A 22519-nucleotide genomic window follows, 5' to 3' on the forward strand; every position below is an offset into this window, starting at 1 on the left:
TTTTCTGTTTTTTGGAGCATTCTTTGTGAATCCTAGAGATGATTGTGTAGGAAAATCCCAGCAGGTTAGATGAACCCATCTGGCACCAACAACCATGTTCAGTTTGAACTTCAGCGAGTCATCTTTACATGACTACATGCCTAAATGCAATGAGGTGCTGCCCTGTGATCAGCTGATTAGATATTTGCATTAATCAGCAGTTGATCGGGTATATCTAGTGAAACTATATGGAAGACGTATATAAGTGTAAAGTATATAAAACATAATCATTGCATAAGGAAGGAAAGAAACTTGAAAACCTTTTCACCTATTGTTCAGAAAGACAGGGGCAGAGTTGTTTGCCATATTTGATCAACATCTCAAGTGTGTGGGAGGAAGGTTATCGACTCCTCTCTTTACTTCAACTATCACATTTTGGTACGCGACCATCCTGCTGGCAAGCTGAAACACACACTGCATTCATCTCGCAGGTCAGATGGATGTATTATTGTCAGCCTGTAGGTTGTTTTTTAAACATGTGAGTGTCAGTGAACTCCTCATGAACTCCCAGGAAAGAGGTGTGGGTGTTGCATGGACAATGATGTATTCCTTTAGTCAATTTTAGGGCATCGATTGTCTTCTATTTTTTATCCTGATGAAGAAGCCAGGCACAGAGTCCAGAAACACTTAGTGAAACCTTTGGTTAATTTTTTAAGCTATAATAAATTACAGACCCAGAAATCTCTTCGTAGATTTCAGATAAAACCCTGTGCAAAAAGTGCAACAGCAAAATGAAACATTTCTATCACAGAAAAAAAAAACTTTAAAGCTCTAACAGCGCAGTAGCACACAACACAAAGGTCAAGGGTGACTGAGATAATAAACTGAGCTCAGACATGCTGGGCACAGAGTCTCACAAAAGCTTTTATAGACGTAATAGATCAGGACTGCATTTCTATCATTAACTGGCCAGCAGCAGCAGAGTCCAGCATGCTTTACCCAGACTGGCCTTCTTAATGCACTCACATCTTTTATAATACAGCTCAATGGACTAAAAACAAACCATGCTACAGGGCTGACCCTTTATTTTGTTTACCAAAAAAAATCCAAAGAAACCAAAGAAAATATAATGTAATATTCATTTAAAACATTCACAGCCACAAGAATTACTGCAGGCAACATCATACAGTTTTGTGTGCAATATATTGTGCATGCTTGTATGTTGAAGGCTCTGTTGTTAGTCTCACTTGCAAACTGCTCACGTACAAAGAAATGAACAGTCTGTCATTTTTATGGCAGTTTAATTTAATAAAGAGAGATATATCAGCCAAAATTCTAGAAAAACACACATTACATAAAGTTATAGATCAATTTACATGTCATTGAGTCAAGTAACACTTTGATCCACTACAAAACAGCCACAGTTCTAGCTCCCACAGTTACTGATAGTCCTGATCTCAACTCAATGTGTGTATAAAACACGTCCATCCATAGAATCACTTTCTTCCAATCCAACCTCCCCACGACCAAGGGCCAGATCAAAGAGCTGTGAAAGGATGTGAGGGACGTGATTGCAGACCTGCATAAGGCTGGAGTGGACTATAAGACCATCAACAAGAAACTTGGTGAGAAGGTGAGACCTGCTGGTCTGATGATCCAGAAATTCAAGAAATATAAAACTAAAAAAAGTCAGAAACTACATGGAAGGAGCTTATTAATGAACTGAAGACAGTGGGACCACAATCATCAAGAACACCACTGGTAACCATGTTGGTTTGAAAACTTACAGCACACACAAGGTCCCACTGCTCAAGAAGGCCCATCTTTTGTTTTTCACTGAAAATCTGATTCGGAGAAGGTTTGGGAGGAAGTGCTGTGGTCAGAAGAAACCAAAACCGAGCAGTTTGCCATGAACTCAGCCCGCCATGGAGAAAGAGAAATGCTGAGCATGACCCAAAGAACACCATCCCCACAGTCAAGCAGGGAGGTGGAAACATTATGCTTTGAAGCTATGTTTCTGGTTACAGGATAACTAACCACGCTGACGGGACAATGGACATAAAATCTTAGATGATCTTTCCTGAACCAGAACACTGAAGATGGGTCGTGGATGGCTCTTCCAGCATGACAGTGACTCAAAGAAGGATCACATCCAGGTCATGCCTAGCCAGTCTCCAGACCTCAGTACAATAGAATATCTCTGGAGGGAGCTGATGCTTCAAGTTGCTAAGCAACACTAAAGAAACCAAAAGGATTTAGAAAGTTTCTGTAAAGAGGAGTGGGCCAAAATGAGATGTGTGCAAACCCAATGACCAACTATAAGAAACATCTTACTGCTGTACTTGGCAACAAGGGTTTCTCCAACCTCCAGTACTACATCGTTTCCCTTCACGATCAAATACTTATGTCACTAAATAACATTCAAAATAATTGATAGTTTTTACATAATATTTATTCCTCTAAGGATTTTTGAGCGGTCCTGGGTTCAAATCTTTCATTTTTCAGCCTTTCTGCATGGTGTCTCCATGTTCTTATGTGTGAGTGGTTGTCTGTCTTTCTGTGTTGGCCATGCAACAGTTTCTGCAGGGTATCAACTAATTATTTCCCCCACTGAAGTACTTGCACACTCACATGTTCTGGAAAGAAAGCTACAATAACACACGCTACTGCGGCAGTGCTCAGACACTTGCTATGTGCTACTTAATGTGACTTGCTTCTATTTACATTTCTCAGTTACCTCTCTTCATATCTAAACGACTCATTAATCTTTTTTAATATTCTCGATCTAGTGAAGCCCATGAGCTTTTTTCCACAGCAGACATCTTGGATGTCATCTCCCTCACCTATCTTAAGTTTGAGCCTTTAATACCTGTGACTTTGAGCAGTCTTAAGGTAAATCCCCTTGTTACAAGTGTGAGAATGCATACTGCAACGCTCATTTTCATACCAGGGAGACAGGGATTGTTCCCACACCAGCCTATATGCTGGCTCCCATTTTCTATCTAAAGCACATGCATAAATACATTTTTTTTAATTAAGAGTGTGCATCACACGGTGTAATGAAACCTCTTATTAGTTCCGGGTCTTTATCACACACACACACACACACACACACACACACACACACACACACACACACACACACACACTAGGGTCATCATTTTGTCATCTCTGCTGCTGTGGCGCTGTTCCACAGGGAGCCTCCCGGGTGAATTATGGCTCTGCACACATCACATTACAGTATAGCCGGTCTGTAATGTGTTGTTGAGCTGGAAAATATAGCTGTAGCCAAAGGGCCGAAAAACTAATTTTCTCGTGTAATGGGAGGGTTTTTTTATGTATGTATGCAGGACAAAGCTGGCTCAGAATTTGATGGAAGCTGAAGTGAAAATGGAAAGAACAAAATCACCTCTCCTCCAAAATTTCTTTGCATGTATTCTGCAAAATAAAATTTATCTGTGAAAACGGGGGAGAAAAGGGTCGCTCGTCCAAACCGCCCTCCCCAAAGGTTAAAGTTGTGCTGTTAAACACAGTGCAGGTGGGGGACAGGTGTGTCCTGTATTTTTATTTTTTTTTTACATTTAACTTCTCCTCTCTCTCCTCCATCTCTCTCCCCCTCGTGATTCCGTCTCGGCATTAACAGGCTGGATTTTTTGCCTGAAAACCGAGGACATGCGCGCTGAACAGGAGGAGGAGGAGGTGGAACACACGATCTGCTTCTGATATTTTCTGTTGACTCCGTGATCACTCAATTATGGTGCGGAACTCTCATTTTTCCATCTCCTGTTTTTTTTTTTCTCTTAAAGCGGGGATGTGAGGAGTGATTTTTGTCCCTCTCTCTCATTTATACAGACTAAACTTCAGTCATTTCACACTTTATTTAGCTTTATTTGGTGGCAAGATTCCTTTTTTATTTCTTGCAGATAAGGAGTGTTATTATTATTATTGTTATTAGATTTTTCTAATAATCGATCGCCCCCGCCGCCACCCTGAAGTTCATCGTTATTATATTGGCCGCCGGGATGGTGGCCTTCATCGGAGCGGTTATCTGCATCATCGCGGCTGTCCACACCGGATCCTCCAAGGCTGCTGCGGCTCAACAGCAACCAGCAGTCGACAACCACTCGCTGTACCCGGACGCCGCGGCGCAGACACCCGCCGCTGCGGGCTCCGTGGCCCGGCCCGGCTCCCTGGGTGCTCTCCACGGTTCTGAAACGCCCGATTCAGAAGCTCCTACCTTCAACATCGGGCTCGGCGGGCTGGACGGGGTCACCGGGCTCACCGGACATGACCCGACCGTCAGTCGGCTGATCTGCACTCCGATCCCAGCCGGGGAGTGCAACCCGAAAAACTTTCAGCAACAAGCGGACGACCCGTCGTTGTACGCAGGCGAAGACTGGGGCTACCTCCGCACCACCGCGGAGGAGCTCCGGCAGACCGTTCTGCAGCAGAAAGACCAAATCTTAACAGACCAGCGGACCATAAGGGATCTGACGGGGAAGCTGTCCGAGTGTGAGAAGGGGCTGGACGGGAAAAATGGTAGGAGCAGCGGCAGCAGCAGCGCGGGAAGACGTGGGAGCTCCGCGGCGCTGCGAGGAGGAAAAGGCGCGGCGCAGGAGGCGCACCTGGACCGGATCATGGTGCGGGACAGCCCGTCTGCGACCTCCGACGGTGTCCACCTGCTCACAGTGCGAGCTGTGGATGAACTGGAGCAGGCTATAACTCAGCTCAAAGACCGTATAGAGAAACTGGAGGTAGGTAGAGTGTCGAGAAAAGCACACAAACCACACTCTGCATACAAATCAAGCAGCACTTGATCGAGGTGTAATTAATCCCAGGGAGCAGTATTTAGTCACCACAGGCACCTGAGGGCACAAAGAAGAATCTCCACAGTGTAAGACTGATGGAGAGGGAGCTGTTTTAAATATTTATAACACACTCCTCCATGCTGGCCACTGTGAAGACACCTAGCTGTTTATTTCTTCTTCACTCTAGAGCTCCCTTTAGGATTTATGGATATGACCCATGAAAACAAGGGGTTTATTTTTTTCAGTGAACTATCTGCTACAGTGTTTGTGTCAGTTGTTAATAACACCTAATTTTCTCCATGTCATCACACCTGACATATGTAATGAAGCCCACATACACTGTTGCTAATTCCAGAACTGAAATGATAAAATAATGGAAAGAGTGAAGAGTGATGCGTGCAGGGAGAGCAGGAGGCAGTGAAGGAAAGAAGACAGCAGAGTGACATCAAACACGCTCTTACTTGACCAGATTCAGATGAAGGATAACCTCATTTTGGGGCTAAAGAAATGACATGAATAATTCAGGAGGTTCCTGTTTGTTTGGTCCAAACACAGGCTGATTGTGTTTCCCTGCAGTTCTGCTCCTCTGATGTAGTTTATGTAGGACATGCTTGTGTGGTGGGTCACTTCCTTTGTTCGGTCTGTTGTGTCTGCATTGCCACTGTCAGAGAAAACCTCTATAGGATGCATCCATGTGATCTGTCACACATAACCTTATCACCCTACACTGCTGTCAGACGACTTTCATCCCTGTTCTCACAGAACTTAAGTTGTGCCTGAGTTGAATTCCTGCTCTGTTGCTATTTTATCTCTTGTTTTTTTCTTTCGCCCACGTACTCCCCCCCCCCCCCCCCCCCCCCCCAAACTGTTTCTTCCACCATCCAAGTCACGTACAGGTACAGCAGATTTAGATTTTTTTTTCAGACCTTGTGAACTGGTGGTCAAAGGTGGAAAGCACTGGTTAAATCCCCTGAACCTAGCTTTCTTCTTGCATGTGGTCTGCAGATGTTGTTTTGCATCATGTCTAGTCTGCTGCAGCTCCTAATACAGCCAGCTATGCCCAAATATTTGTACAGCCAGAAAAACAAAAAGGAAAAATAACTGTCATGATGTCTCCTCACGTATCAGGAGAGCAATTAATCTGAATTGAACATATCCCATCAGCATTAACACATTAGCTTCAATATATTACAGCAGAAGCACCACACAGTGCTTGAAAATTTAAATCAAAGAGCCTTCTCGTTCTGGGTATTATTGTCTGTATTATACAGTAAGCATCAGTTTTTTACTAATCATATAAAATAAGACATTTCTTCTCTTAAACTAGTGTGTCAGGAGCATGAATAAAAATATTTAATTACTGCAGAGGCTGACTTGACTTTTGCTCCAGTGCCACTGTGCGTGCTTTATTTTCACTTGTGTTTTTAGTAACGTATTTCAACCACTTCTGAATGTCCTGAAATTTGCAGGATGAGCTCTAATTTGGATGTGTTGCTGATATTTCATCTGTGACCAACATTAGGTTAAAACCTCACATGTGAAACTCGGTCTGCATTTTGCTCAAAGCACTGTTGTGCTTTTAAATACAGCCTCACAGACAAAGAAAGACACACAAAGAAATATGGCAAAAAAACCCCCAAACAAACTCTCCTAATCATCTCTGAGATCATGCCAACAAATGTACTAGCAGTTACAGTTGGCGCTGCAGTACAGACTTATAAAGCAGAACTAATGTGAGCATCATTTTTTTTAGGGTAGCTCAGGTGGTACAGCAGGTCTTCTACTAAAGGTGGTGGGAGGGGCAGATCACCAGGGAGGCAAAGGGAGCGACTGGCACCCTGACTAGACCTCTCGCCCCATCTTTGGCCCCTCATGTAAAATCTTCTAGATCCGCCAGTGGTTGGTAGTTTGATTTCTCGCTTTTCCAGCCTCTAGTCTGCAGGCCAAAGTATCCTTGGGTAAGATACTGATCCTGAAATTGTTCTCTAATGTGTGAATGTTAGATATAAAACACTTAAGCAGGAAAAAAAAAGAGTTTTTGTGAATGGGTGAATGAGACAAGTTGAATACTGTTGGCTCCTTAAGTAAAGTAGAGCTGTGCTATAAACCAGAACCAGACCAGTTACTATTTCCCATAATATTAACAATGAATGAAGCATGACGACACATCTGTTTCAGAATCAGCGATTAAAGCTTTTTTTGTTTTAGCTTGACGATAATGACATATTGCAGCTTTCTGGAAAAAGCCTTGCTGACAGTTTTATTGCTGATTTTATCAGAAAATGCACCCAGTCCTGCAAAGTGGTGTTTTTATGGCTGGAGAGATTGCTAAAGTACATCTTAATATAATGCTGTGAGCATTTCATTGGAAATTCCATCTGTCATCTATCTTTGCTCCATCAAAAACCTTGCATATGCATTAAAGCTGCATATACATGTTCAGCGTGTTTCTCATGAGTATAGTATATTTCCCGGGCATCTCTGTATATTTAGACTGCATATACCATGTAAAAATGTGCTCGGGGAACAGCCTGGACAAGCAGGTTTGAGGAAACTTGCTGAGTCTTTATTTACCTCAGTGCTTCCTTTGTGGTTTGAGTGTTCAGTGAATCACGTTAATATGGAATTGTGAGTTTCTGTTGTTTGGTGTGTGATACCTAACTGAAAAGAAAAAAAATTCTCTTTAGACATGAGATGACTCACCATATTTAGCAACTCAATAAACATTTTTTTTGCCATTTTCTCTGGAGCAACAAGTGCTATTAAGTTTAGACTGCTTTATTCATGCTTCTGTTGTTTTAGTGGAAAGTGAAGCCTTAGGATAAATTATGGCCAATGAAGGAAAAATTAGTCAATGTTTAGCTGCGGTGAACTTAGAGATTCAATAAAGATGCTCCCTTATTCGCAAGGTGTCACCACAGCAGGCAGACTTTTTACTCTGGATGCCCTCTCTCACACAACACCAGAGGGATTTGTGTCTCCTTCTGCATTTGAACTGAGGATCTTTTGCTTGCTAGGCAAATGTGTAAACCACTATACTGTGGCGCCTCTAAAACACAGAGATCCACTATTATTAAGAATATAAAAAAAAAACAGTTTAGAGGAATATTATATAGAAATACATTTATTTAGAATTTTTGCCAAGAGCTGATATCATCTAACTCCCTTCTATCTGCCTGCTTCGTACTGACCTGGCTGTCTGAAGACTGAAAAAAAGCGGGCGTGCTCTGTTTGCAGGTAGGCTGAACTGAAGCAGGTGTTTGGGGAACTGGAGACCAGCTCGCAGTTAGAGTTTAGTAGGGCGTGTGGCAGACAGAGAGTGGGCAGGGAGAGGAGCTGAAAAAAGCAGAATAAACCTTGATGCAAAATGAGTCTAGTCAGCTGGAGTAAACTTACAAAGAACTGAGACAATTTGCATGTTAATGATCAAGGAACTGACCTCACAGCCCATTGTTCTTCAAATGTACATTTTATAAGCTTGGGGAAACCTGCAGTCAGCTGAGACTGAAGACGTCACTTGGATGACTAATGAAACGTTTCTCCCACAAAATGTTACGTCCAGATGAACAGAATCAACCTTTTGGGAACTGAGAAAGTTGCACTTATCCAACAAAAGGCATCTGGAAAAATTGAAGCTAAGATACTAGTGAGGATAGTGATATACAGTATATATACATATGAGTGAAGCAGGGACAAATGTCTGTTAAGATTGATATACAGTATATATACACATATATGAAATAAAAAGCCAAAGTATAAAAATAAAATGTTCTCTTCTTATTGGAGTTTGTGCCAGACTATTTTTGCCTGCATGCCAACCAAGCAAACTGTGCAACAGGATAGAAATAGACTCACACACGCTCAGAAAACATGCTTCCCAAAATGCTGATGTGTTCTTTTAAGTGGAAAAAAGGTTAAACCTATCCGCAGCATATAAAGACTCCTTATTAAATCAGTCAATCAGTTCTTTTTCCTTTTCCCCAAAACATAGTTTTAGTGTTAGAGTTCAGAGCTAGGGTATACATGAAGTTTGGATAAAGAACTTGTTGCTGCTTCTTTTCTTTTCATATAATACCCATACTGCTAGAATTACTAAACAGAATTCCATAGAGACTGTGCACTTTTATTTCATCCTTAGACTGTATAAACCACATTCTGACCAAGTTTTCTTCCACTGACTTCCTCCTCTGCAGTCAGATATTGGCCCATTTCCTCACAACCAGACAGACAGCAACACCTCCGGAGTGCCAGAGGAAGGTGGGATGTCTGGCAGCCCAGAAAGGTTGCCTGATCTTGGGCACAGAGCTGGTTCTGACAGCTCCTGGAGGATGGACGACTTAGAGGTCGAGCTGGAGAAGAAGGTACAGCTTCTCGAGAAAGAGAGAAAAGCCTTGAGGCTGGAAACGGAGAAACACAATCAGGAAATCGAGCGGGGCATCAATAAACTACACCACCGAATCTCAGGGCTGGAGGAAGGTACGGCATCATTGCAAAGGGGGAAAAATGGAAGAAAAAAGCAGAACATTCGTGTTTGTGTGCAGGCGCATTTTAATGTGCCTTAATGAAAAAGAATTTTAAAATGATGAGAGAAATGACGAGTGACTGATTAATCACTCACAAAATGAATTAAGTTACTAATGATGAGAAATAATCTGGCATAAAAAATAACCCTAGAGGTTCGACTTTCTTTCGCTTTTAATCAAATCAAGCCATGGGCTTTCATTATAATGAATAAATCATGTTCAACTTGTGTAAAAGAAAAAAAGATGAGAAAGACTATAAAATTCATACCCAGCTTAAAAAACACATCAGATGCTGTGACGAAAATGCAGTTATATAATAAAAGCTGGGAAACTGTTTGATCTGCTTAACTGGTTTCTGGTTTCTGTCACTTCCCCAGGTTTCTCAGGGCATTCTTTCCCAGAGGGATACAGATTGTCCTTCCCAACACGGACAAACTACATGTACGCTGTTGTGACGCACTCCATGCCAAAGCTGCGGGCCTTCACGATCTGCCTGTGGCTGCGCCCCGCGGAGAGAGGCATTGGGACCCCCGTGTCGTACGCTGTCCCCGAACAGCCGAATGAACTGGTGCTGCTGCAAGGCCTGCACGCTCCTGCTGAGCTGCTCATCAATGACAAGGTACTGAGAGTGTCTGACAGTGTGGGGAGTGAATACCTATTTCACAACTTCTCTGTAGTCCTCTGGATTTTCAAGGAAGCTTCTCAGCCTTTTTTCAAATGATTTTTCAGTTCAATTCAGTTTTATTTATATTGTGCCAAATCAGACAACAGTCACCCAAATGTGCTTTATCTTGTAAAGACCCTACAGTAACAGAGAAAAAACCTCAACAATCAAGGTTCAAGGTTTAAGATTCAAACAACCACCTTTGAAAAGCAGTTGGTGACAGTGGGAAGGAAAAACTCCCTTTTAACAGGAAGAAAAGGGGAAGAGCAGCCATATTCTTTGACAGCTTGGGGGTGATGGGAGGAAGACAAGGTAAAAGACACACTGTGGAAGAGAGCCATGATCTATTTGATGATTAGAACCTTAAAGGCACTCAAAGCCAGCTTCTGCTTTCTGGATGGTTCATTCTCATGTACAATGTTTGCCACTAGTGGGGTACATAAAAACCATAAAAGGGTAATGGTTTAATCCACTAGTCAGCTGGAGCCTTTCTGTGTGGAGTTTGCATGTTCTTCAGGGACTCTTCCAATCCCCGTCCAAAGACACGTTTGTTAGGTTAACCTGTGGTTCAAAAACAGCTATAGGTGTGAATGGTTGCCTCTCTGTGTGTTAGCCCTGCTACAGACTAACGATCTGCCCAGTGTGTACCCCACCTCTTGCCCTGTGACAGCTGAGAAGCTGTTAAGAATAGATGGATGGATCGATAAAAAATTATAGCCTAAATTTGAATTTCTACTGTCTATTGAGGAAGAAAAAGTGCTTTGAATTAGCATACAAATAAGCAGAACACATCAAACGAAACAGCCAATTTAGACAAGCTAAATAACCCCATTCATGTGTTTAAATGATAAACTGAGATACCACCTTGGGTTGCAGGGTAGTGTAGCGCAGTGCAGTGGCTTTAGGCACAATCCAATGAAGTCATTATGGTAATAGATGCCTGGAGAAAAAGTTGTGTGTCCTTGGAGGTAACAGAATGTCTTTGGTAAGTAAAAAGCATTATACGAGCCATCTTTAGAACTTTAGCATCAAAACGTGTCTAAGGGCTTTCTTATGACTTTAGAGCTGCATTTCTTTCATGCAAATGCAATCTCAGCACAAGCTGTCTGATGACCCGCCTTACCTTCAGAACTGTGGCACTCACAAAACCTCTCACAATGACATCTGCTTCATCTGGACTGCCCTTTTGTTCCCCTGCTCTTAGGTGGCTCAGTTGCCTCTGAACCTCTCCAGGGGCAGCTGGCAGCACATCTGTGTGAGCTGGACACAAAAGGGAGGAGTGTGGCAGGCCTACCAAGGGGGGAGGCTGAAGGGAGAAGGTCACGGACTAGCCGCTGGACATCACATTCGACCTGATGGAGTGCTCATTCTCGGGCAAGAGCAGGTGAATAAAATACATAATTAAGTAACTAAAGTTTTAGCTGGTTAAAAGCAGACAAGAAGCTTAGAGAAAAAGTTCGTTTGGCGAGTCCTCCTGAGTACAGCGCTGCAGTCAAAAGTTTAGCCACTGCGGCTGTGCCTCTGCTCACCTATTGGCTTCTCTGTTAGCTATAATTAAAACTAGAAAATGAAAGCATCAGTGACTTTGAGAAAGTAAGTAAATCCATGAATTATATTTTCTGCTTGCCTGCATTCAGATAGTGTGCTAAGATGTGATGCTATGAATGAGATGTGTATGTGTGATGGATACAGATCTGGTAGTTAAAAGAGCCCGCCCCACATGTCTGCTTTTGTTTCTTGGCTTGTGTTCATACTGATCACCACATCTTTTTCATTTCCCAAATTCAAATCCACGCTCTTGCCAAAGGCAACAAAAAAGCTAAAGCTGTGCTCATAGGCATTAGAAATAAAAGTACATTTATTTTAGGTATGTGTATTTTTTTTCTCCAGGATTCTCTGGGTGGAGGTTTTGACTCATCCCAAGCCTTGGTTGGAGAGTTGTCCCAGGTGGGTCTTTGGGACCGCGTCCTGACGTCCAACCAGGTGGCCAGCTTAGCCCGATGTGGCAAAATAACCCAGGGCAGTGTGATACCCTGGGCTGAGAATGGAGTTGATGTTTATGGTGGAGCAACCAAAGACCCCGGGGAGCCTTGCAGTAAACACAGCAGGAGTTCTCAGTGAACTACAGGGGAGGGTTTTGAAGGGAAAGATTCCACATCTCCAGTATTACCACTAACAAGGGACGTTCTAAACAGTAAAAAACTTCTAAAACTGTGTGGCATTGGATAACAGTTGTTTAACATGGAAAAAGAAACTAATGGCATACATTTATATGAAGTGAGAAGGGGCTGAGACACCTAACAGTCCAACAGATGCTCTTATCATCTGGAAGGTTGTGCAATACTAGATAAATACAAATGTAGTATACAAACAGATTGTATTTTTAAAGTACATATAGTCCATTTCTTAAATTAGAATATAAAATGAAAATTACAGTGTAGATTTGCTCACTTAAAAACAGCAGCTAATAGCTATTGTTAGCAGTAACAGTAGCTTATAGCTAATTAGAACTTGTATAACTACTTAGCTAAAATGCTACACTGCCATCTTTAAATAAATAAATGATTCCTCATTTTACAAAACATACTTTCTTGTTGGGAGTTTTGAGTAGAGGTATTTGAATGTTGTAAAGCAGCCAGCTAACTTAGCGTACCAAACAATTTCTTTACTTAGACATGAAAGTCCTCAATCACTTGTGTTCAGTTCAGTTGAATTTCGTAGATCCCGAAGGCTGCAGAATTAAATGAATTACCACCAAAATGCATTTTAGTGCCAATACATTCAATACTGACAGTTTTTAGTTTTACATATACTTTAGAAGTGCTTACGGCTAATAGCTGATGAGTATTATTTAAAACGGAGTTATCAAGTTCTAATAGCTTCTGTGGATTTCAGTGTTTCTGTAAAATACCTGTAGTGGGTTGTTGAGGTAGAGAAAGTTGTCATCATTTGGAAGTTCAGGGCAATCCAAGCTTCTTAAGTTTTATTGGGAAAAATAACAAACTCCAAAAAGTTCTGTTAGTGTGTATATGGCACAGTAAATGTGTTATAAGAACACACAGAGTGAATGGGTGTATTGTAAAGTTTAATGAAAGTAGAATTGTGCTATATAAATGCAGACCTCATTAACAAGAAAAAAAGGAATTACATCTGATGTGACAAGATTTGCAAGAAACTTCTGATGATTATCCAGCATTGTGAAAGGTCTTGATTTCGCTGTAAGACAACTATTTACTCCATAGATTTTGTACAAAATACAATATGAATGAGTTTAATGGCAGATACTGTAACTTTTGAAGAATGGCAGATGATGTATTTCGAACACTTTTGCTAAGTTAGCCAGCTGCTGCAGTAGTGTTAATTATATACATTGTGTGAGACTGGCAATCGCCTTTTATCAAAGTCTTAACAAGAAAGCAAATAAAGAAAATTCCAACCTGTGGAACTTTTACTTAAATCAGCTAAAAATAGTGGCTATGATGTCATTTAGCAGTCAGAACTGTGCAAAAAGTGAATTTTTCAATAGCACTTTATAATATGGCCTGTTACTAACAGTTTAATTCTCTACCATAAAATACCATAAAATGCCATTTTATGGTATTTTATCTAAAATTATAATGTAATTTTTTAAACCTATAAATACTTAGATTCACTAAAAAGGGTGGTTATAATCCAATGCTTGTTTTCTTAAGGGTTTTTTTTAATAAGTAGGAATATGTACATCTATTACCAAAAATTCATCATGCGCACCAAAAAACTGACATGTATTTACAATTTAAGGTTGGAAGGTTAAACCACTCTATAATATGGGCTGCATCCATAAATGTACTGCATACTAACAAAATAAACTAAAGAAATATCATTTGTGTTTGTACCGAAACATATGGAACTTTCCACCCACCTAAATTACGTACTTTATTCCTTACTTTATTACTTTATTCTTTTTTCTAAAAACTTCACCCCCTTATTGTCATTTGAAATGGAATACTGTTAGTCGTAGGCTGTATTATAAAGTGCTACTTTATAAGCAACTTTTCCATTTATTCATTTATTTTTAAGCTGCCACATTGTATGAAAAATAATGAGTTGATCTCAGTCTCAGAGATCTGACCTCTACTATGAAAGCGAGAGGTTGTGTCAAGCCAGCAGAAACCCAGCAGGGTTGGGCAGAAGTTAATTAAGGGCTGTGACTGCTTTAGAGTTTAAAGTCAAGGTAAGGTGATGAAAAATGCTGGAGAAAGTGGTAGGAATATTAAGTAGTAGGTGGCAGCCAGGAGTAGATGATGAAAGAGAATGAAAAGAGAAAGTGGGGATAGAGATGGATCGGATACTTGTTATAAGTGATGCTACATTGTTTTCACCCCTGCATGATGTATTCATATGCTTTTATTGTCTTGCCACTGCAATGTGTTGCTCACCGATTTCACAGAAGAGGACAGAAGCGTTTGCATTCATGCAAAGGTGGCTGTCTGTGTGTCTGTCTTTAAAGGTCAGGGGGGTCTGTTTTAACCCCTAATTACCTGAAATTACAGAAATATTTTTCCCTAAGGAAATTCTCAGTACAAACAGAATGTTTTTAATGTCTTTAATGTTTTTACTCATTTCTTGAATACATTTTTCTCCATTTATGTAACCTGAGAAATTGAGAAATCAAGGTAAAAATACACCCAACCAATAAAATCTCAAATGATCACACTATACCTTATCTTCTTTAAATGGATAGATACATAAAGCCCTGCACATCTACATTCTTAGATACTCTTTGATTTTAAACATGCAGCCACTCAGTAACACGGGTGATCTGATATCTCTGTGTTGGTGTTCTTCCTGCATCATCATAATAACGTTGATCCAGTGATGTTGTCTGAGCATTCAGTTAGCAATCGAAATTTAAAGAAGTAAAGTTACTTTCTTTCCAAGCTCTTTAACTAATGGCATACATTTGTATGAAGTAAGAAGGGGCTTTATGGTTCCTTCAGAAACGCTTAACGGTCCAGCAGATGCTCTTAACATCTAGAGAGTTGTGCAACATAAGATAAAGATAAATGTAGTTTGCAAACAGATTGTATTTTTAAGGTACATATAGTACAATTTCAAAATGAACATATAAAATTAAAATTATTATACTGCTTATGTAATGTTAGCGGTTAGCTATCCGAAACGCTTATGATTAGCTAGCTTAAAAGCTATACTCTTACCTTTAAATGAAGGATCCTACATTAACACGGATGATGTCTCCGCGTTGGTGTTTTCCCTGCGTCGTCACAATAACATCGGTCCAGGATCAGCAGACCAGTGACATTGTCTGAGGTCACTGTTAGCATTAGCCAAGAAGTTAGCTAATGCTTCTAAAAATTATCACAAAAACTCAACATGAGCAACCTTTAGAAAATAGCAAACCTAACTTGATGATATATTTATAATACTTTATGACTTAATAAATTAAAAAAAACATAAAACAAAATGCCCCTCGTTAAACAAAACTTTCTTTTCACCATATTGCAAAGCTATGACATCATAACATCCTGATGGGTCAGCTGCAATGTTGATTTTGGACCAACATTATTATGATGACGCAGCAAAGCTAACAACACGGGGATATGAGATACAGTTAGTAACTATTTCAGCTGTAATACATTCCATGCATGAGTTGTACTGTTGTTTGTAATATGCCTTAGTGAGTTTCATAAAAATCCACCTCTAACCATTATTCTCGACTGGTTTATGAGACATGCTGTTGAATGCAACATTTCTCTCACACTAGCTCTCCCTAGCATACAAAAAAGATCCTTAGTGGAAAGTGCCTGCCAGGGTGTTTGTACCCATGTAAACAAATCATCAAATGAATTGTCCTGATGTAAAATTCTCATCGCAAGATATTTTGAGCTAATTAAGCATCTGCATTTCTGTGAATTCCCCGGGGCTTTTTTGAAGACGTAAGAGGTTTGAGTAAACATTTGAAAACGCCGTCACTAATTGAAACGTCTGCACAGTGCCGCCAAACTGGTGCTAAATCAGGTCAGAATCATCTTGCTGTGGCTAATAGTGTCTTTGATGATGCCTCTCAGTCTGCAGTGGCGATATTATATGTCATGCTTGGTGTCTGTTCAGCTCCCGCCTGAGCTTTGTTTGGGCTTTTTGATAGTAGTGTGGAGTTATATTGTTTACAGCTACTGGAACTGATTCTTTTCCATTGTATGCATTGGTATCTGTCTGATTTAATGTTGTTGAAATACTGTATGTCCATGTCTTGTGTGGTGTTGTATTGTTCTGCACATGTGCCCTGTACAAAACTCAAATCTTTATTAAAGTAATAATTTTCAGATGCAGTTAATGTCATCATTTCATATCAAACATTTTCTACAAAAGTGTAGTAGTTAATGTCTATTGAAACTATGAGAAATATGAAGATTTTGTTCACAGACACACACACAAGCCCACAAACACACCTGGACCTGGAAAGCAGCAGAAATAAAACCTGCTGGGAGAGCAGACTATTCTATAGTAAGACAGGTTGGCAGAATGCAGAAGAAAAATCACAGTTTCTCCAGCCATAAAGAAGGAAAAAGAAGGAAAAAGAATCATCCTTCTTTGCTTGCGAGGTTAATTAATGCATAAAAAAGCCTTATAAGCAAATTAAAGGAGAGAGTTCAAGGAGAAAAAAAAAACCCCGGAGTCTTTTGTCTCAAGTGCAGCAAGAGTATGTAGCTAGATGAGTAAACTGAGGAACTGCGAGACTCAGTGAGTCATTTGTTTTTGTAGTATTAAAATGAAAAGATTATATTTCTGTAGGAAAAAGACATAAAGGGTTTATGACCTCATTACAATGAAACACCAACAACAGCAGTGCCTGAACATGAAAGTGTTTTGTATCTGTAAGAAGAAAAAACAAAACAAAACATCTACCACTGACTTAGCACATTGGCTCCTACGGTGCCGCTTTAACCAATGCTGTTAGAGCACTCTCAGTGTTACGTCGCGAAAATACCCCAGTGCTGTGATGTCACTGAATATATTTGCTAAGTACTATATTGATTTTTAATGTACTTGTATTTTATGCTGGTTTCTAGTCTAGTGCTGACCAAAAGTAATAAATCTAACAAGAACAAGAGAACTCAAAGAGCACATCTCCCCCTGAAGGGCAACCTGCTGATGTCAGCCTGCTTTTCTTACAGTGCGATAGTGTCAGGCTATTATGACGTCACTGTGACATCGCAGGTCGCCGTATTGAAAAAATAAACTGTGTTGTACAGCTCTCTTCATGCTCTGTCATATGATATATTACTCAATATGGTTTCTTGAAATTTTGTTTGAAGGTCAATTTGGGCACTAACAGTGAAGGTCAAGGTCAAATGCTCATTGTTAAGTTTGATGATGAAAGAATTGTGGGTAAGATGATGTTTTACTGTTTTTGGTGTGACCTCGACCTGATTTTCACCAAAATTAAATCAGCTGGAGTTGTTTTTGGTATCTATCATCACACAAAATGTTAAATATATCTTGAAAAATGTGGACGATCGACTGCTAACAAACAGGCAGAGACAGATAAACAGACAGAACTGATTAAATCCTCTCTCACTTCAGGAGGAGAATAACAGCAGTCATTGTTCCCTCAGCTGCTAGACTGCAGAAGCTACTAGATAATCATTAAAATAGAATCAATTTATTAAACTTTTAAAAACTGAAGGCAGTGTGGCTTTGCCTTACACCTCTGTTCTTTCTTCCTAACACTGAGCAACTCATTCAACTGGAAAAATCTTTGATTTGAAGTGTATAGTCTTAACAGCATTGAGATCATTTTAATGCAGAATTATGTTTATTTAGTAAATTATGGTCCGAAAAATAAAACAAAATGCTACTTTGTTAAAATGCTGGGTTGTCACATTTGTGAGATGAGGCTGTCACTCTGAAGTAGTCATTTTAACCAAGGAGTTTGTAGTCACTAATACTAAACATACAGTTAGTTTTTCTTTTTCAGTATCTCTAACAGAAAAAATGACTTTTGTGTTCATAAATAAATCTTGACTGTACATGTTTTATCATCTGAAAAAGGGTCTCTTTCAAAGAAGCAAAAACATGAAAGAAAGAAACTTTACAAATGACATCTAGATGAAACGTGCTCCTCTTCCTCCTCACCTCAAGCCTCATCTCCTGAACTGAAGTCAGGGCTCTAAGACCGAGTGAGTGTTCAAAAGGTGAATGAATGAATGCGATTCCAACCTGACGATCCACAGAAGGAGGTGAACAGGAGGACAGGCCGGTGAGCACGGTGAATATTCAGATTCCAGAGATGAAACAGTGGAGTTGTTTGGAGATTCTTGCCAAGAGACCAGCCCGTAGATATTGACAGCAGCCGAGCAGCGATGGCAAGTACAACAATCTGAAGTGAAGACACAAGGTGAAGGAACGATGGTTGCTCATCTCAGTGTCGCTGTCATCAGACAGAAGTGAGCATCACTGACTCACCAACCCATATCAGACTCCTTTCACAAAGCTCTACAGCCTCCTCCAGAGTAAATACACTTGGAAGCTTCACACCTGACGTATTGACAGCTGAGGTAAACAGTGCACTGACAAGCCGACCCAGATAGCAAAAGACACCAAGTGGATCTGGTCCGTAGTCAGCGTGATCTCTGGGAACACTCACTGCAGATGAACAGAGTTTTTAAATTATTTGATTGACATAAATACATTTTGTGAGCTTTAATTAGACACAAACCCTTTAGACTTCAGTCTAAACTGATATGAAAGCAGTTTATTCTCATGTAACGTTAAGCAAGAAAGCAGGTAAAATGTCAAGAAAATAAACACTGTGAACTTTCCCCAATAAAGTATTAATTCCAATGCAGCTCTCTTTTGCTGGATTGGATAAAACCCCACCTGTGTGCATCTTACTGTAGGTGTGATGTAACTGTGCAATCCCAATGCCGATTTTTCTGTGTATTAGAATAGAATTTATATCTCACTCACTGTTCGCTCTTCCTCTGCTCTGCCATCCTCCACTCTCACCCTCCACTCATCTTCTCACTCCTCCTCCCCTGCTCTCACGTTACAATTCTTTTACACTCCCTTCTTCTCTCCTTGTTTACTGTGACATGCTTTTTGCCCAAACCCCACATTCCCCGTGTCCCATTTGTCAGCCACTGCCTAAGCCAAGTCACCCTCAAGTTTACTGTAAAAAACACACCCTCCAAAAAAACAGAGAGAGGGAGAGAGGAGCCTACACAGCATGAAGGCTCAAGTTTTCAAGATTGCTGTCAGAAAGCTGTCACTTTTACAGACTTGTTTGCAAACAATGAGGGAGGCATGTGTACAAGATTTGTAAAAACACAGCCATGAGAAGGGATTTAACAAAAAGTAACTCTATGTATGCTTCTTTGCCTCGAGGCATAAGTCATGGTATGACATTTCTGAGTCTTTCACGGGCCTGCTTGTACCACCACTGTGACGGTTTGACAATCTGTCAAGAGACTACTAATAAAAATGCAGCAATCATACCTGTAGGTGCAGGTAGTTTACGGCACTGAGAGGTACAGAGAAAAACCTGTAATCCCTAATTAGCACGACACAGATGAGCGCCGCTTTTTAACACAATCCTCCTTTTCAGCGGTAGACTTACATTTAAACTCGAGCAGAGGTTCTCCAGCTTGTACCTGGCAGTCACAGTCAGCTGTCTGATGTCGCACAGTTAGATCTTAACTAAGTCAAAGCCCCTCTAACCGTGTTACTGTGTGGCTGCTGTGTACGAGGAGCTGCTTATACTCAGTACTGGGCTGGAACATCATTTTAACACTGATGGTATCCATCAGTAGCCACTGACACAGTCAGAATATTCCCAACACAAACCACTTTAATCCTGTCATGTTTATATTCAATTAAATATTACTCAAAAGATAAAGTAAAAACTCTTAGCGTTGTTGAAATCTCCCAATTCTTTGAATCTTTGGGCTGAAGGAGGGACAATACTCGGTGTATTTATGCTCAGGCACATGTCTCAAAATGGTGACGGGTTGCTCAGCTTTTTATAGTCTCTAGTGGCCCCCAGCTAGTCGTAAAAGCCAAAACATCACATTTTTTCTCTGTTACAGCGCCTAAGTTATGACCTCGGCAGTTGTCTCTCTGCTTTCTGTAAGGTGGGGGTGTGGAATGTGGTCTATCTATCTCCCCTGTCTTTAGACACAGAGTCTCCTGCTTACAACCTTCTCTTCATGATTCAACAATTAAGCATGTCAAGAAAACAGTGTAACACATTCCCAGCAGATCAAGGATACAGAGTGATGCACATTTATCTAATGAACTAATATGTGAATATGTTCTTTTAACTCAAAAGTATAACGAGAACTAAACTACATACAGCTCACACACTCTATATTAAAGGGTATAATATGATCTACAGCAGTATTCTAATTCAACTACTTTGATTACATATATAAGGTAACATATAATAACAGAATAATATCACAATTCCCCCTTTGATCTCTTTTCTTCAAAGAGATCACTTACAACATACACTCCAGCATTGCAAGGTCCAGGTCTTCTTGATCCTGAGGCCCTCTGTCCCCCTTTAACGGGTGGACCATATGTGGGATGACCTCTGTGTTCACGCAGTTCAGATGCAAGCAAAGTTAGATTTACAACCATAACAGCAGTTACAGATGACACTCCCATCACTCCCCAATTCTCCCACAGCTTTATTTTGGTGCTCCAGTTTTCCACCCCCTTTTTAATGCCCCCTTATACCTTTCAAATGTACTTAGACTAGAACCTCTGTCTAAGGAGCTTTTAACCTTTACTTTTATTGCTGCAGCTACCAGTGTCTTCCAGTTGGGTGATTCTCAGCTTCTTTCTTCGACCTCCGGGGTTAGACCACCCTTTAGTCGTTGCACAGTTCTGGGGATTATTCTGCCCCGATTTCAAACAAAGATCTGTGTGTTTTGGGATCACCGCCGTGTCCCCCTTTTTGCCAAGAGTCTCTCGAACCTCGTTGGTCTGGTGTTCCTGGTTTTCGCCAACCCCTTCATGGTTATTGCTGTGTTTGTGGGATCCATGTTCTCCAGGAGCCCAAACGCCATGACACTTGACCCCAGTTGCTGTCTCGGCAGTCCCTACATCTGTCTCTTCTGTGAAGGGTCCTCACATCTCCGGGTCCCCGTCTGGTGTCTGTTCCTTTCTCTGCAAGAGACAGAAAACCAAAACACCTCTCTCCCTAGCCTTGATAATCTAATATTGTTATCCATTGTTCTTCTAATGATTCAAATTTGGTTCAAAATATTATGTTCAGGACTTATTCTAATCATAATCTATGTGTGTGTAAAAGAAATCAAAAATTAATGAATCCTCTCTAAGTCTAACCCATTATATGCTTAAGTTTTACCATACCTAAATTATTAAACACAGAAATAACGTCATCAGATGTTCATAAAACCATTGTTTGATATTTGGACTCAACTCCCCCTTTTTGACACACTCCCCTGTGTCAATTCATTGGAGCTAGACAATTAAAAGAAAAGGTTAGTGACATCATATCTCAGAAAGTATCAGAAATTCTTCTCTCGAGTACCGTTGCTCCAGCCTTGTCATCTCAGAGGATCTTCAATCCCGAAAATTTCCCTTCTCCTCATGTAATAAAGTCTGTCATCCTTCCATGCCCTGGTAACTGGTCCATCCAGAGCCATATGATCTCAAATATACATACAACAAGCAAAACCACACCCTGGTCACACCAACCCTTTTCTGCCCTGAAGATGTCCAACACCATCTTAGTCTGGACCAGGGTTGTAATAGTTTTGCAATTTTCATCAGTTTTAATCAGTTTTTACCAATTGTTTGCTAGTTTAGTTTAGTTTTTATTTTCTGAAAATCCTTTGTTTCAATTTAGTTTTATTTGTGTCTGCAATAATTAAGTGTAGCAAAATCCCAGTCCCATCATATCAGTCATGCTCTTGTGCTTATCCTTGGGTATTGTGACAATTAACTCTTGCAGCACCGGGTGCTCCCAATTTTGGTTCAAGTGAATTTACAAGCTTTGTGAAGGGAATTGACTCCTCTGCACACTGGAATAAACATAATCAACATGATCCACATTTTACTGCGTGTTATTTCACCATCTTATTGATTCAAATGCTCCATCCTTATGTGGTTTGCGACATTATGTTTATCCACTCTGTCTCTAAATGTTTGAAGAATTTTCAAGTTTGGGGTCAAATTTTAAGAATTTGACCATAAGTGAAAGTTATGGTGTCATCACCCCCTTCGGGGCTTACCTTTCCCAGTTTTGATGATATTCCTCCCTATTCTTTGCAAATACCCCCTGTTGGTGGCGAGAAACTGTTGGTGTGGTCAAGTGGGTGCTATAGAAACAACAGCTCAGGACAGAACAGTTATCAGTCATGTACTTCATACAAATTTTGCATATGTTTTATTTCATATTGATCCTCTGAGTGTAATGGTACATTTTAATCTGAATTTATCCAAACCAAACACAATATTTTTCTTTATTTACTTTGCTCTTGTTCTTTTGCAGTACCACATCCTATCAAATGTCC

The 22519-nt window shown here is 40.4% G+C and overlaps 1 protein-coding gene across 1 annotated transcript; it reads left to right on the top strand.

Annotated features, from left to right (window-relative positions):
• Nucleotides 1–3121: 3121 nt before the first annotated feature.
• nptxra (neuronal pentraxin receptor a) lies at nucleotides 3122–16303 on the top strand. The gene is made up of 5 exons (XM_026165565.1): nucleotides 3122–4733; nucleotides 8981–9263; nucleotides 9688–9929; nucleotides 11179–11358; nucleotides 11865–16303. Exons 1-5 carry the CDS (start codon nucleotides 4002–4004, stop codon nucleotides 12093–12095), a joined length of 1668 nt encoding a protein of 555 aa, XP_026021350.1. The 5' UTR covers nucleotides 3122–4001; the 3' UTR covers nucleotides 12096–16303.
• The last annotated feature ends 6216 nt before the right edge of the window (nucleotides 16304–22519 follow it).

The sequence above is a fragment of the Astatotilapia calliptera genome, chromosome 4 (genome assembly GCF_900246225.1).
Source record: "Astatotilapia calliptera chromosome 4, fAstCal1.2, whole genome shotgun sequence".
In the NCBI taxonomy this organism is placed as follows: domain Eukaryota; kingdom Metazoa; phylum Chordata; class Actinopteri; order Cichliformes; family Cichlidae; genus Astatotilapia; species Astatotilapia calliptera.

Bases quoted from the DNA above. Each gene is read 5' to 3' on its own strand.
- nptxra (XM_026165565.1), top strand. From the start codon at position 4,002: ATGGTGGCCTTCATCGGAGCGGTTATCTGCATCATCGCGGCTGTCCAC. The intron at 9,264-9,687 runs GTACGGCATCAT...TCACTTCCCCAG, and splicing joins AATCTCAGGGCTGGAGGAAG to GTTTCTCAGGGCATTCTTTC. The intron at 9,930-11,178 runs GTACTGAGAGTG...CCCTGCTCTTAG, and splicing joins AGCTGCTCATCAATGACAAG to GTGGCTCAGTTGCCTCTGAA.